Below are 16,424 nucleotides of genomic sequence, written 5' to 3' on the forward strand. Positions count from 1 at the left end.
TGTACATATTATTTATATTTTTAAGTTTTTTTAATATAAAATGATGTTAATATTAAAGAGCAAAAACCAAAATATTATATTTATAAGGATCCGTTTGTAGAGAGAGATAAGATAAATAATATAGAGAAAAATAATATATTGTAATAAAAAATAAATAAATAATAGTTAATATAAGATTTGATTTGATTGATATATTATGGTTTGTTTGATTTGATTGGTTATATTTTATATAAAAATAATAAATTATCATTTTATCATTTTAATAATTAATAAAATATAAATAATATTATTTATAAAATATAATATAATAATTTAAATTTAATGATTTGATTGATTTAATATAAATAATTAATAATTTGATTAAATAAATAATTGAAAGATAGATAAATAATATAACAAAAAAACGTAAAACTATATAAGATTATTAATATATAGATTAGCAATGCATAACATCAAACACACCCTTATAATACAAATTGTGTGACATTATATGATCAAATTATTAATATCAGCAGTTTTCACTTAAGAAATAAAGCAAATACATTAATGTAGTAAATAGTATTTTGACAAGTTTTTTTTAACGATTATTATAAAGTGTTCAATTATTATAATATAAAATAGAGTCATATCGTCAGATGATAAGCTAAAATTTGTTTTAGACAAATCCAAAATAAAAAAAAACTTCAGATAATTAACATATGCTGTTTTTATATTTGATTATACTGTATATAATATTATATACGTAAATATAATGGGAAAATCATTAAGATAAGTTGATTTAACAATAAATAAAATATGAATAATGTTATTTATAAAAAATAATATAATAATTTAAATTTATTGATTTGATTGATATGAGATACATAATTAATGATTTGAGTTATGTAAAATAAATAATTAATAAATTGATAAATAATATGACAAGAAGAACACGAGATTGGATAAGATAAGTTATACATACATATATTAATAATACACCGTACCAAACGAAACCAAAAAATAACAACAAATAATACAAGGACTAAGAAGCTGTGACTAACTAATACCCAAAATTATGACGTCGATACATTTTCTAGTAAGTATCAAAGTGGTTATATTCATCGTCATAATCAAAACCTTCTTCATTCTCATAGTAGGGATGTTGAGCGTCCTTTGTTTCAAGATCTTCTTTACTGTGTTCTAAATAGTCATCATCCTCGCCATGCCGCTCGGGTTCCAAACGGCTTTTCTTGGAGTTCTCCGAAATTTCCCGCTATACAAACAAATACGAGAAATTATACACAAGTTACTAGCAGAACATGCGCACAACAGATGCTGTTACATATCGATTATTTCGGGCATATCCTTAGAAGCTCGAACTTAATTGCATTATGGAGGGAGAGCCTCAATAATGGCCTTGCCCGCACGTAGTGTTTAAATTTAATGCTTGACATACTATCTCGAAGAATCTCTAGTTACCCAGGGTTCAAAATTAATAAAGACGATGGATTAACCCTTCACTAGAGCACAAAAGGAGAGACCCTTTACATAAGATTAAAACCCTTTGATAGATCTTTTTGATTACCTACCTTCATGTCCAAAGTGACACAGAATGAAAGATTATATCAGTGTGAATCAAAGCAGTGGTATGCATTTTAAATTGACTGCCTTTATTAGGAACCGAAATTCATCAAATTACGTCGATGTTATTCTCTCAACAAATAGATCACATCTAATGGAGGCTCGGAATAAAATTAAGCAAATCAATGGAAACAAAAATAAGAATTAAAACATTGAAGAAAAAAGAACTTACAGACTCGTCAAAGAGTTTGTCTAGTACATCGTAGTTGATCTTAGAACTCAAACGCTGCAGTAAAACCACATTAGCACATTATTGAAAGGTGCAATATGCCATTGGTAATGAGAAAATAAATCTAATGGTAGTTTTCAGGACAAGTTAAAAGGGGATAAAAGTGATATCTAGAGGTGTCAAAATGGGCTAAGCCCGTCGGGTTGGTCAGCCCCGCCATAAAAAATGGGTGGGTTGGGTTGACATTTTCCCAACCCACCTAATGGTGGATTGCGGGTTGCCCCGCCAAAATCCACCAAATTACACGTAGGCCTGCTGGATTGGCCTGCCTCGCCACTTAAAATAGGTGGGTTGGGATGGTGTTTTCCCAACCCGCCTAAAAGGTGGGCCGCCCCGCCTAATGATGGGTTGCGACGGGTTGTGGGCCGGACCGTCCCGCTGGTCCGTTTTGACACCTCTAGTGATATCAAATGGTGGCAACGGTGACACCAAGATAGTGCCCTTAGCTGTCATAAAAATTTCATTTGTATGGAACCATATACTTCCTCCAAATCACTTCATATTCTTTTTGGGTTAGTGCATTTGTTGGTCTTTCAATATACTGATATAGTGTGGACTTAATTTTGGTTTTGAAATGAAGAGTTACTCGAGTCTCATAATTTTAATACCCAAGAGTACTTGAAAATGTAACTTGTAGTTTCTTTTATTCGTTGGTGCCACCAATATTTTCAGATGTTGGCCGCAAACCCTTCTGCCAATATATGTTGTTACCAAGATAACAGTGACAATCTAACCGTGCTTGATCACAATATCCTAAATAGACAAATTTTGTTTTTCCAACTTCTATTAATTTAATAGTTTGATAACTAAGAACCAAGAAGCAAAAGGTGAGTTGAACAAGTTTTTCTTACAAGAGAACCCCTTTAATCTATCTACATTTTATCTACCTATCTATAATATTGGTTTTGATAGACACGTCTACTCTAAAAAGTGACAAGTAAAAACTTCCACAACTAGATGAGCTTCTTCACATATAATAACCTCATTACAGTAGACAGAGGCCAACCCATTTCACGTCAGAATGCCCTTTTTCGAAACGAAAAATGTAAATTTAAGCAGTCTAGCCCTATTAGCTTTAATGCAATCATTACCTTTCTATCAAGCATTTGTCTTGTTGCTTCCGCGGCAGTTTGAGGGGGCCCTGAACTTTTTATATCTGCGGCTCGCTTCTGTTGTCTTTCCTGAAAATGTACATCCGATAATACATGAGTAAAACTGCATTGACCAAGCAAAAGCCTATGTAGATCAAATTACTTTCACGCCTCTTCCAGCATAGCACAACAGTGAGAAAATAACAGCAACCGTGCAACTTGTCGATAAGTAATTGTCAACCAATACAATACATAAATATGTTAGCAGCACATCACCTAAAGGTAAACAACCTGATGTTCTTGGCAAAAGAACTCAAGCTGCAGGAAGACATATTCACATCTATTGTTAGAAGAGAGATTTCCTCTTGGTACATCAACATATTACATAACTTAATCAAATTGCCTGAAATCTCTTAGGAAGGTACAAGTTTGAGAACTGTAGTACATAATGCACACGTCTAATGGAACTTTTTGAGAACTTCCATCCACTTTATGGATTTAATATACTTTATTCATATACTTTTGATCAATTTATCATTTCACGGTTTTAATATCATGGGATAGTTGATCACATAGTTGGGCTTTCATGGACCCTTTTGGATTTCCAGAGTAAAAGAAGAAATCACTTTCACAGTTAGGGTCTAAGGGACCTAAACAGTGACTTGGAACCTTTATGGGAGGAATGATGTATCCTTGAATGCCCAAGCACACACCACAAACGCTTAACTGCAAACCCGGTAAAAAGCTTCTCCTTGGCAACACACAAGTCATTTTATGACTGCCGTATTATGAGTCAGGCCAACATTAATTTAACTAGATCAACAAAGCTAACAATTTAGCTTTCCAACCAGCAAACACTGCTCAAAGCCTTGACTGCCATCAGCTATCCATTCACAAGTCCGTTGATCCAAATTTTTCATTCCATAAAATCTATAAAATAAGAAACGTGAACTACACTGAACGAAGAAAGTTAAAACCCAAGCACAGAAATCAGAAGTCCACTTGCATTGCTTTCATTAATGGGGTCTGATTGAAATCCTCATCGCGTTCTTTTTAACCCACTGGTTCCTTCTCAATTGACGACAACTAAATATTAAATATTTCTCCTCTCTAAAAGGTTAAGCTTTTACAGCATGAACAGGTCAATATTCCATCAAATCCATAAAAATACTAGCAAATGAGGAAACTTTACACTGTTATCGGAATACTCATATCTAATGTAACAGGAGAAATTAATAAATGATCAGAATACTACCTTCCTTGACTTTGCCACAGCTGCTGCAGCTGCTGCAGAAAGCTTCTGTGCAGCTTGTACATCCTCTGAGCAGTTATCAAAATTGACCTCAAAAGCCTTTTTTGCTGCTTCTTTAGCTGCCTGCTCCTGTGATATGGAAAACATATATAGGGTTCATATCTTGAAAAAAATAAAACGATATAACATAGAAAAAAAAATCTTTTCATGTGTTAGACTTCCTTTAAAGTACATCTGATTCCTTGTGACCCATTGTACGCATGGGATTCATTGGGGTAAGAAATACAAGAGTGAAAGCAGTCAGAACATGTATCATTATCTCAAATTGTTGTCCAAAGCATGGGTTTTCATCCTAAAAGATTTGGTGTCACACATAGTTCCAACTTATCAACCAAAATTGGAGAGGGTCTCCAGACAATGAAATCATGCCCCTGTTTTACAAATAGTTAAGTCAATTTGTGAAAAACAAATCAAAACCTCTAGATATTCTTTGTTCATTTCCTCCCAAATAATCTTCTTGAATTGCTTTTCCTCTTCACTGTGAAGATAGCCATTCACCTGCAATTATACCTTTTAGATTAGCGCCGATCACAAGTTAATGAATCAGAGAGTAGTCACTAGGTTTCACTGATAGTTGAAACATGAAAGTCGAGCATGTAAGCGATGAAATACCTTGAAATAACAAATTTTACAAATGAAAGAAGATTATTATTACAATACAGAACAAGTGGCAATTTAAAAAAAAGAAAAGAAAACAGAAAACTTGTATACCTCCATATCATCAATATCGGAAAAATTTTCTGATTCTTCCAAATTATCAGCTCCTTGTAAACTATCATTGCTGGTATCATGAACGTGTTTTTGTGCAGGTTCTAAATTAATAAATTAAAATCACAATTTGCAACAGGAATTTGCCAATCGGATCAGTAGAGATCCACGCGGCATAACAAAAAATCAAATGGTCAAAACCTGTTAAGTCTGACTCTGTTGCTTGCGCATTTTCATAATTTCTCGTGCTCTTGGTACTCCTTTCTTCATCAAACTAATAAATTGTTGTGGAAACAAAATTAATATAATATAATTCGAGTATTGATAGTTACAGATAAAATGAAAATGACCAAAAGAAAACAAATGAACTGTTGAAGAGTCCTTGCAATCATCAATTGTAACAAGGAACATGCTATCAAGAATTACCAGAAAAAGTGACAAATGAAATGAAACAAAACTATCAGAAATAAACCAACTCAAAAAATCGAACTGGAGACCATATTTTGGGTCAACAAGCTAATGGATCCATTCAGCTCACAGCTTTCCCGGTATTATAAGTGTTCTAAAAAGCACGAAAGGCGTCTCTTAAGCGCGATTAAGCGTGAAACGAAAGCAAAAAGCTTCGCTTTGGGCAAAAGCGCTCAACCCTTTGGTTGATCACATTAAGCGCAAAAAAGCATGAAAAGCGCGAAAAAACATAATTTTTTAAAATAATATTTAAGTTAATTTTTTTATTTTTAATACTTTTTAACATTTATTTTAAATATTTAATAATATATATTTGTTAAACAAAAAAAAAACTTTAAATGCATCAAAATTAAATTTGCTTAGTACATTTCCTTTTTTTGCAACTAAGAAATGAAACTTGACCTAACACAACAATTTTACTCCAGATAATTTGTATTTTGAGACTTATGTTTTTTATAACTTGAAAATTTATGTATTTATTTTTAAAATATTTAAGTTTATATGTTATTTATTCTAGTAATTAACTTAATATAATAAAATTATACAAAAAATGAAAAACGATTTTTCACACTTAAGTTTGTTCTAAACTCGCTTAAACTTGTGAAACTTGAAGCTTGACCATGACGCTACGTCACGCTTCGCGCTTTTTAGTACCTTAATAAAACTGTAACTATAGAATTGCTATACCTAGTACCTCATTGATTTGACTCTTTTCAAAAGCTTGTTTTCTGTTACATAATTTTAGAGCTAGAGTCAAACTTGTAGTTCATGAGATAAATCATCTCACAGCCTTCCTTTCTCCAAATAATTTGGCAACAATCTTCTGATTCTTTAAAAAACAATAAACCAAATTGAATGGAAATAAAAAGATACTTTGCACAGGATGTTAATCCCATAAAAATTGGATAGGAGAGCAGAATTTATTTACTCATGGCAGTTAGACCTGAAATTTTGATGTTGTTAATATGACTACCAGTAAGGAAAAAAGTAAAGAGCCAGAAAATAATGAAAGTGTCTGAAAGTACATTTAAAAGTTCACTCTTGTTTTCAGCTGGGCTAGGCAATATGGTGGAATCCATGTTCTCAGCGCTTTCATCAGCTGCTTCTTTTGCCATTAATCGTTCCCTTTCTGCACGCTGAAAAGCTGGAGGCTCTGATCCACCATCAAGGCCTCCAGAAAGTTTCATGAACTGCAACAACCCAAGCGCTATTAGCATTGGAATTCATAAAGCCAAAAATAACATATGAAGGGAATTAGAATTCACGTCAGTGTAGCAACTTTCACAGAGGCCATGGGCAAAAGGAGGCTTTCCACTACTCTTGTGTTCACAAAGCAGTTCACTAATCCCAGATGGTTTCAACCCATTTAGCCTCTCCTCTTTTTCATGCTCCTCAGCTTTCATGGTGAACTCCTCAATCTAGTTAAACAATAAAATTATCCCAGTAAAATAGAAGTAAAATATTGTCTTTAATGAACATCTACAACAATCCCATAAATCATTCACGTCCCAAATGTCCTCTAATATGCAGATAGAAGACCTCGTTACACCCGGCTTCAATAATTTTGATATTATAACAACAACAACAACAATAACAACAACAACAACATTAAGAAGAAGCATATATACCTATATCCATTAAATTGCACCACGCCCGATAATTAGTAACTACATTTGATGTTTTTAACAAAGGAAGAATGAGTTGGAGAGTGCATACCGTCAAACATCCTGATTCCGTATTCTCAAACTCAATCAACCGCTTTGTCAATGTTGCTTCACAGATATGGACGACCTTAATCTAAAAGCAATTCATAGAAAATTAATAAGTACTTCTTGTTGAGACAAAGGAAAACAGATGAGAAGATTTCTTCATGATATTCCCAGAGACTTATAAAGCAACAACGAGTAAGGCAGTATAAAAATGATGTTGAGGAAGTTCCAGATTATGCATAGCTGGTGCCTTCAGCTAATTCCTAATTACATGTTATTATACAATCAACAAATGTTAAGCGGAGCTACAAGCTAACAGGAGATTTGGTGAAACCAAGAAACTAGAACTTTTGGGGGTAAAGCACACCAAATCAATTCCTCATGAATTAACTACGACAAACAGAATTAAAAAACGTGATATTCTAGAGTTTTATGACGGGAAAACTATATGAGGCTGATAATATCTAGTTCATCACACACGTGCCAATTATATTATCTAATATAATGTTGTATGTCGGGTTACACTCACAATCTCAGACTTCGAGCAACTGAAACCGTGTGAAAGAGCAGATATGTAAAGAGCAGCTCCACATAGCCCACTTGGTTTTCTTCCAGTCTGAGAGGAAGTAAAGGGTTAGGAGACATCTCAAAAGATAAATCATAAGGAATTCAACCTCTCTCAATCTCTCCCTCTGTTACTCTCATCTCGCACACATGCAAATTTATATAAAAATTTGAACCTGCATCCAATCTCGCTTCATGCTAGCAATAATATGAAGTGCAGTTCTTGAAACATTTGGTCTTTTACCATTGAACAAACCTACAAAGAAGATAGAATCATGTTTATTAAAAAGAGGAATAGCTGAACACTTATGTGCAAAATTTAAATAAAGGGGAACAACTTCAAGGAACAAGCCATGTCAATTAGAAACATGGATTCTAATTTAGTCTAACAAAGAAGCTATTGTTGACCAAAATTAAGAATCCTTATTAAGCAATGGATAAACAAACTGTTCGATATCACCAGATTTCTGCTGATTAGAACAATAACTGCTTCATGCTTCTGGATTTGAAACTTCCACAAATTGTTAAATCATTTCAAAAGGCATCAGTTAATAAGTCCATTTATAATACAGTGTGTCCCAACTTATTTAACCTTTCTCAGAAACCTGATTAATAATAATGCCTTATTGATTGTTTTAACATAAAAAACGAAGAATAAAAAGTACGTGATATAAACAATCAAATCCATTCATAAACCATAGCTCTAAACAGTAATGTATCAGTACAATTACTTACGATCGGTAAATCTATGGATGAAAAGACTGGGATCCACAGGTTTTTGAACAATCGGATGTTCTTGAAGGCTCAAAAGTTTGCAAAGTTGCAAAAATACCGCACCTAGCACATAACTGGGATAGATTACAAGATAGAAATTATTATCATCTTAAACAAGTCAAAACATAGACAGCACCTCAAAACGTGGCCAATTTTATGGACCACTCTTTTCATATGGGTTGAATGCAACAAGTCTAGCACTAGTATCCGTACTACAGGTGACTTAGGGAACTGAAACACAGAAAACCAGAGGACAGCAATCAAGACTGTACCTCTAAACTCTCTTTTTCAAGAACATATGCAGCATATCTTTGTGCATAACAGCCACAACTTTAGTCAAGTGCCTTGATATTCATCAGTGCATTAATAGCTCCAATCATAGAGGTTTTAATACATTTGAAATGTTAAGTTGGTAATAGAAGGTAATAGGTCTGCTGGAACTTTCAATCACGCTTTACTACCACAAGCAGCAAACTCACTCTTATGTCTGGGTTATAAACTAGATTCATCCAGCAGTCCATTCCCATCAAATATAAAAGAAAAGTTGCTTAAAGATCGAAATTTGCACCATAAGCCTAAAGTGCCAAAAATCAAGCGATCATAGCATGTGGTTGGGCAGTAATTTGTATATATGTGACAACCGGAGAGATTGGGAAAGAGTATCAGAGTAGAAGGCTGCAATCTATAGATAATAGAAGTATAGAACAAATATCCTGAAATAATAAGTACAGGGAATTGCAGAGAAAAAGGATGAATAAAAACACAATAGTGAAGACATATCAAGGTAGAAAAATTAAAATCGTTCGTGACCCTAAACAAGTACAACAGAGTAATAACAGTACATTATCGATTTTTTACGACAATCATAAAAAAGTTCGCCTCGAACACATCTCTAGGTTCTAATTACGCACATTTTGAAACTTGATGCAAAATTAAAGGACCCAGACGTCTACAATCTAAGTTGAAATCCAATCAGTTCAAAATCGATCCAACATTATTCTCAGTAAGGAAGATTCACATACACATTTATCCGCAGATGTTCTGAAAATTCAATAAGAAGATATGGCTTTTTATTCTCCCTGCAAAAAATAGGGGGAAATCAAACCTTATGCCATAGCGAATGATTAACTTGGTAGACCACATACAAATAAAGATAAACTGTGATTTCTCATTAGGCAGCTCCTAACGAGATCTCAAAGCAATTACTCTACTACAGTGTGAATTGCTTTTCGTAACTGCTTGATCAGTAAAGAAGTAAACTAAACTGTCTCAAAGTTTTGTTACGTGCTAAATTATTAATCCATGGAAAGCAAAAATAGATGATTAAATAACTTAGATCGAGAACTAGGAGAACCATTCAAATGATTAAATCCAAGCTCATTGTCACCATACTCACCAAGTGGTTTATTTTAGTTATTGAACATTACTGGGCGTGGGATTGTGAAGAAATAATCTGATATTTATGAACATCTGGAGACATACCGAAGATTATAAAAATTTTGGAAAAGAAAATACCACCATTTGATGATTAAAAAAATCTACTTAAAATACCAACTTTGCTAAGATAACTGACTGGCTATAAATGGAGGAGAATGTACATGAAAAAGATAGAAAGATTGAGCCAGAATGAGAAATCTCTGACCCTAAATTTGAAGATCAAACACAGGGAAAAAAAAATCAAATAAATCAACATATGAGAACAAGGTGCCTACAACATAAGCCAATGTTGTAAACGACGGTAGGCAATGGCGGGGCGGTCCGCCTACCGCCTAGGCATCGCCCAATGTTGTAAATGGTGGGAGGCGGTGGCGGGGCGGTCAGTGACCTCCTACCGCCTCAGCGGTGTTTAGGCAGTTGAGTTTTTTTAGCCATTTTTTATAGGTAATTATAATTATATATAATCATGCAATGTAACTACAAATAGTCATAATATTTTATGTAATATATGTGATTAAATAATGCTTATGCATAAAAAAGCTTCATACAACATAAACAATTTAGACAAAGTACAAATAAATATATAAATATAAATTAACAAGATAATTAAGGTGGTGCCTGATGGAGCGGCGGGAGGCAGGTGGTGGCTGATGGTGGAGGGCACTTGAAACAAAAAGTAAATACAAAAGAGAGTGAAAGATGTTTTTATTATATGTAGGGGTTTTTTAATTGATTGATTTTGGATGTTTTTTAAAATTATTTGACTTTGACAATTCACTGGGAATTGACCGCCTTGGTCGCCTCATCCGCCTCGCCCGCCGGATAACCTCAGACCACCTATAGAGACCGCCTAAGACAAAGGCGGGGCAGTCGAGGGCCGCCTACCGCCTAGGCGGCAACCTCGACCGCCATTTAGAACACAAGCACCGCCTTATACATGGTGTTGTAAATTGCAGTATACGGTGGCGGGGCGGTCGGCAACCCTAGTGGCCTGGAAGTGGCGACGACTGGCGGTAATGGTGTGGCAGTGTAAGGAGGAAGAGAGAGACGCTAGTGGGTTTAACTCCTTTTATGTTTTGACTTTTGAAATTTGAATAGAAATTGTATGTATAAATAATTATGATTTTTTACAATTGATTGACTAGTCTTCAAAAGAAAAAAAAAATTGGTTAACTTTGACCGCCACCCACCCGCCTCGCGCGCCTTCAGACCCTCCTCGACTGCCTCGCCCGAATTTTGACCACCTACAACACCGCCTGAGGCAAAGGCGGAGCGGCCAAAGCATTGAGAACACTGGTTATACATAGACTTAAACTATCTAGCAAGCTTATTTAACAAGGAAACAAAAAGTATCTAAAAACAGAAATAAATGCAGAGGAGAAAAAAGCAGTGATCAACATTTCGGATGGATTACTTACCTACAAGCAATGTAAAGACAAGCAGCTTCTACTTGATCCTTCCTGCGCCCCCTTGTGAAGTTGCGTTCGAGTGCGATCTGTACAAACAATAATAGTTCTGCCATAAAATTCAACAATGATTCTCAAATATTACAGCAAAAAACAACAATATTTCTCCATAAGCACATACAGCATAATGAAGGGTTATACCGTATAAAAAGCTAATGCTGGGCGAGCTATGGAATCACCACCATCAATCCCCAAGGCATAAATCATATCTTTTATCCCGTTATAAGCTGTGACCAAGGAACTTAAAAACATGAATGCACATTTTTGTTCCTTGCTAATGAGATTCTCCATACGATGTATCAGCCAGTAATTTTTACTAGTGTAATATGAACGTGTATTAAATATTTAAATTGTTCAGTAAGTTTTAAAGTAAATATTGCCTCGTATGTTAAAATATTTTCTATATATAACTAGATTATAGAATATCATTCCCTAGGGTGTGTCCCTTCTGTTGTTGGAGATATGCCTTCCCAAATGCCTATGGTTCAAGCCATCTGTACATCTTGGCGAGTGTTGGAAATTCATCAATCAACGGTTTTCCAATCTGGTTGCAATTCTGAAAATATTATAGGATTTTCTCCTTGTATTTTTAGACAGTAAATAATGTAAATAGGGTAGTAGATATCTGTCAAATATTCAACACTAATTTGTTACCTTTTATATTGTAATTGCTCATACTATAAGAGCCCCTTTTTGACTCGTTCACAGATATAAGAGTATTTTTTCTCTTCATATATTTTCCAAGAGCGAGTAATGAGCAGTTAATAACTACGAGCCATGTAGGAAAGAAATATGCAAATGATACATGCTACCGCTGCTACTTCTCATCTTTATAGGGTTGTGGGCAAGTAGCCAAGTAGTAGCAACATTAGATTCAGTGGATAAGACAACTTACGCATCAATGAAAATGAATGCATAACCGTTTTGAAAAAGTACAACAATCTTCCAGGTAAAAGCGGTGCATGGTTTTTACTCGATAGAGAGTTGAGAAGTAAGATGGTAAAAGCGGTGCCAATCCCCTTTATTTGTACCAACAACAGGTAATGTATGGATTGTGCTTTTCTAGCATATTATTAGAGTGTAGTTACGAGATGTCAAGAAATTTTTCCGCCAGTAGGAAATAAGCGTACCTTCATCCAGTACCCTTTCGCGAGAAAGCGAATATTCATTTTGGATAGTCCTCACAAATGTTCCTGACATTTGGCTCTATGGATAAATGTGAGTCAATCACTATAGATTATGAACAAGTAATGCAAGCAAGAACATGCACAACATCAATTGTACATATGAAATATATAGACCTCTCCTTCAAACTAATTTCTAATGATCTAGTTTTCTCACTTTCCTCTGGCAAGCAGATTGAATATGTATATTTGGACTAAATCAAACAGAAATATCTATGCAAGCATACTGCAATAACTAGAAAGGCATTAGACCATAATTCAAGAAGAGGTGCTGAACTGATAAGCACGATATATCATAAAGGACTTTCGTCATCCTTCAACTCTGGCTATTACCAAGTTTACCTAATACACCATTAACAGAGGAAATAAAGAGTAACAATGAAGCTAACATAAGACAATCAACATGGAAACTATCTTTAGTTTTCTTGATACGGCAGATAGATACAGATCATCCAATATGATTTCATAATGCAGAAAGAGATGTCCCCATCAAGAACAATCTTTGTACCAAAAAGTATCACCATGAACAATAACAAGCCACCAAAAATTTTGTTTCACATAATCATGTAATAAAACTTTATGATGAAATTTCAGAAAAATAATAGCGCAATAAACAACTCAAGGAAGAACAAACCTGCCCGGCAGCATTTTTAACAAATGTGGGTTCGTGTGAAAAGTTATCCTCGTCAAGAACCCTTCCACAAAGGGAACAGCATCTGTTTATTAAAAGTCACACGATAACCATCCTTTATCAAAGATTATCATAAAATAGAATCACACTTAAGAAATACATATAAAAATAAACAAAATAAATTCATGATAAACAATCTCAAGGACTATTAAAAACATTGAAAACTGAAAAATCAAGAGAAAAGAAAGTTAAAGGAATATGGATACGCCATATCTAGATGCGCTTACATCTTCCCGTCCATCTTGTCTGGTCTGGTGATATTTTTGGCACAGTTACTGCACCAAGTCATACTTGCAATACCTTAAATCTGATAGACAAAACATGGCAAAAAATTGATCCATTAATTAAAAAACCGAATAAAAGTTTGAAACCACCAGCTTACATATGATTTTTTGAATAAAAAACAAACAAAATAAATACTCCCACCCCAAAACCCGATGACCCAAAGTTTCCTGGTGCTGGATGGACCGGTTGGAAATCAAATTTCCAATATCAGGATATTTCACTCAGTCTTGTTTTGTCGCTGTGGAGTACGCAAAGGTTTGAAGTTCTAGTCTTTTCAAACACATGTACAGTGGTGGGCCTTGGTGCGTGTAGCTCTGATCTGGCATCAAAATACTGCAACCGACCAAGAGCTCGACTTTTTCGGGTACCTGCATTTTCTTAGGAATAAACCCATCCCAAATTTCCAACATTCAATCTCAACCCTTAATTCAATCTCAATTTCAGCTCTTCGAACAGTAGTGGTTCCAGGAATCTCCTTTTCATGTCTTAACGACAACCAGAACCATCTCAGTCCCAAAAACTTATCCCCACTCTTATTCTACGACACTAAATGAAATTTGCAAACAAGAAAAACGAAATATTCAAAAGCTTATCTTACCCTCCCACACTCCGCCGCTGCCGCCGTGCCGCGCGTCTGCTTGGAAGTTGAGAAGGAGAGGAAGGATTTAAATATTATTTATTTATATAATCTACAAATTATTATTTATTTATTTTGTTTTGTAGGATATTAAAAGGGTAAATTGGCAAATTGCTCAAAAATATGATTTTTTTTAAGGCATTACTAAAATGTAATAGTTTCGAGTTTTTATTTTATAATTATAATTATAATAATAATAAATATAAAATATGGTTAAATTTAGTAGATTGATTAGGTCTTTATTTTCTATAATTTAAAATTAATTAATATCAACAATCGAATTGTCGATAATTGGGTTTCTATAGTAATTTTTCTAAAGTTTTTATATTAATACAATGTGACTAAAGGAACCTTTTTTAAAAGGTTTTGCAATTTCACGTGAGAATCATAGTCGTTATATTTCGGTGTACATTAGGTAAATCTCTGAACTAATGCAATAGCATGCAAATTATATTAATCAGATAAATCGGACTGAGAAAGTCATGTGCGGTAGACTAATCACTAATCTAACAAAATATTATACTAAAAAAGTTATTCGGTTCACCACCTAGTCCATACAATCCAAAATAGGAAAACAATTTAAATATAAATTGGGAAATCATTCACCACTAATTAACTTGATCAATTTTAAGTTTTGGTCAATAAGCTTTCAAAGATTAATTTTGATATATGAACTTTTAATTTTCAGGTAGTTGAGTCTTATAATTATTGGTGTGACAACAAAAATTGATGAAGTTATATCGAAAAATACTGGCGTGTCATCGAAAAATATTGACGTGACATCGAAAAATATTGATTTGTCAGATTTTATCACCAAAATGTCAGAAAATTAAAAATTGACATACCAAAACCAAATGTGAAAACTTAATGGACCCAAACATAAAATTATAAAATAAACTAATGCGACTGAAATTGCTAATAATTTTTCATTATTAGGAAAAAAAAATTTAAGTTGTATTTGAACGAAAGAAATAACCTTGTTGTGATTGCTATTAAACTAATTTTTGTGTTCATTCCATTCTATCTATATAATTCTATATAACGATGACTATGTCATATATCTTCCATTTTCACATCGTATTTCTCGTAATTTTTGTGTTCGATCTTGTTATAACTCAGTATAAAACACGTTCTTCATTCATAGACATGATAGAGCTTAAACATTTTTGTCACGAGTATCTATTGATTTTCAACGAAAAAAAAAAACGTCAAAGACGAGATTAATCGCGACGATTTCTGCAACATCTGTAATCTACTGATATTATCGATTTGTTTTTACAATTGTAGCAACACGGGCTGCAAGTCTTCAAATTCTAAATGCTATCATAGAAAATTATTATATAAAAAATGTTTATTTTTTTGAAACATATAAAAAATGTTTATACCATTTGAGATAATATTCAAATAAGCTCTGTCATCAAACAAAAAAAAAAATCAAATTTAATTGAATTATTTCATTCGATATATTGATTTAATGAAACTGATATTAATTTTTTAAAAAAAAAGAAAAAAGAAAAAATATTTTTAAAAATCATATACTATTTTCTCCATCAAAATTATATAAAAAAACATCATTATTTTTCAAAAATTCAATTTTTTCATTTATTAAATGAATAAATCTTGATTCAAAATTTTATTCTGAGAATATGTTAAAATTTTTAAATAAAGTTCTAATTAAAATAAATAAAGTTCAGTGACTATTAAAAACATTGAAAAAAGTACATCCCCTTACTTTTTTTAAAAACAGCTTATAAGCTGTCAAATTTTACCAAACAAAAATTTAGAGCTTAAAAGCTCTAAAACAACTTATAAGCTGTTTGAAAGAGCTTTTAAGCTCTCCCAAACACACTATTAATCAACCGAATTGTTGATAATTGGGCTTCTATAATATTTTTTTAAAATTTTTATATTGATATAATAATGTGACTAAAAAAATGATTCTATCCAGTTATTTTTTCAAAAATAAAAGACATGCCTATATTATGGAGTTCGTTTTCCTTCTCACCGTTTTCATCTCAAAGAAAAGCCCCTCAATGATCATAGTTACTGCAAAAGATGTCACCCACCAACTATGTGAGAATTTCACCTACAATTTCTCTAACACATGGAAACTTAGTTTCCACCCCATGTGTGCTACACCATAGCAGATCAAAAGCAAGCACAAAAGCCACCCCTTGCATCCATTGATGGCCGTTGGCAAAAAAAATTCGGCAGTCTGGGATGCGTGCGGACAAGAACAAAACGGCCAT

The 16,424-nt window shown here is 33.4% G+C and overlaps 1 protein-coding gene across 4 annotated transcripts; it reads right to left on the reverse strand.

Moving 5' to 3' along the window:
* Positions 1-954: 954 nt before the first annotated feature.
* LOC140872997 (transcription factor IIIB 60 kDa subunit) lies at positions 955-14,271 on the reverse strand. 4 transcript variants are annotated; one of them, XM_073275951.1, is made up of 20 exons: positions 14,137-14,271; positions 13,481-13,560; positions 13,197-13,278; positions 12,509-12,584; positions 11,520-11,605; positions 11,331-11,407; positions 9,498-9,554; positions 8,437-8,549; positions 7,878-7,957; positions 7,667-7,753; positions 7,145-7,225; positions 6,694-6,846; positions 6,454-6,618; positions 5,162-5,234; positions 4,964-5,064; positions 4,670-4,750; positions 4,196-4,321; positions 2,941-3,030; positions 1,793-1,846; positions 956-1,252 (listed from the first exon to the last, which is right to left on the reverse strand). In XM_073275951.1, exons 2-20 carry the CDS (start codon positions 13,540-13,542, stop codon positions 1,073-1,075), a joined length of 1,824 nt encoding a protein of 607 aa, XP_073132052.1. In that variant the 5' UTR covers positions 13,543-13,560; positions 14,137-14,271; the 3' UTR covers positions 956-1,072. The 4 variants fall into 4 exon arrangements, with proteins under 4 accessions (XP_073132053.1, XP_073132052.1, XP_073132055.1 ...); XM_073275952.1 differs by lacking the exon at positions 9,498-9,554 and having other exon boundaries at positions 955-1,252; XM_073275954.1 differs by lacking the exon at positions 14,137-14,271 and having other exon boundaries at positions 12,509-12,571; positions 13,481-13,512.
* Between the last annotated feature and the right edge of the window lie 2,153 nt (positions 14,272-16,424).

Source organism: Henckelia pumila, unplaced genomic scaffold (assembly GCF_033568475.1).
Source record: "Henckelia pumila isolate YLH828 unplaced genomic scaffold, ASM3356847v2 CTG_525:::fragment_3, whole genome shotgun sequence".
Classification (NCBI taxonomy): domain Eukaryota; kingdom Viridiplantae; phylum Streptophyta; class Magnoliopsida; order Lamiales; family Gesneriaceae; genus Henckelia; species Henckelia pumila.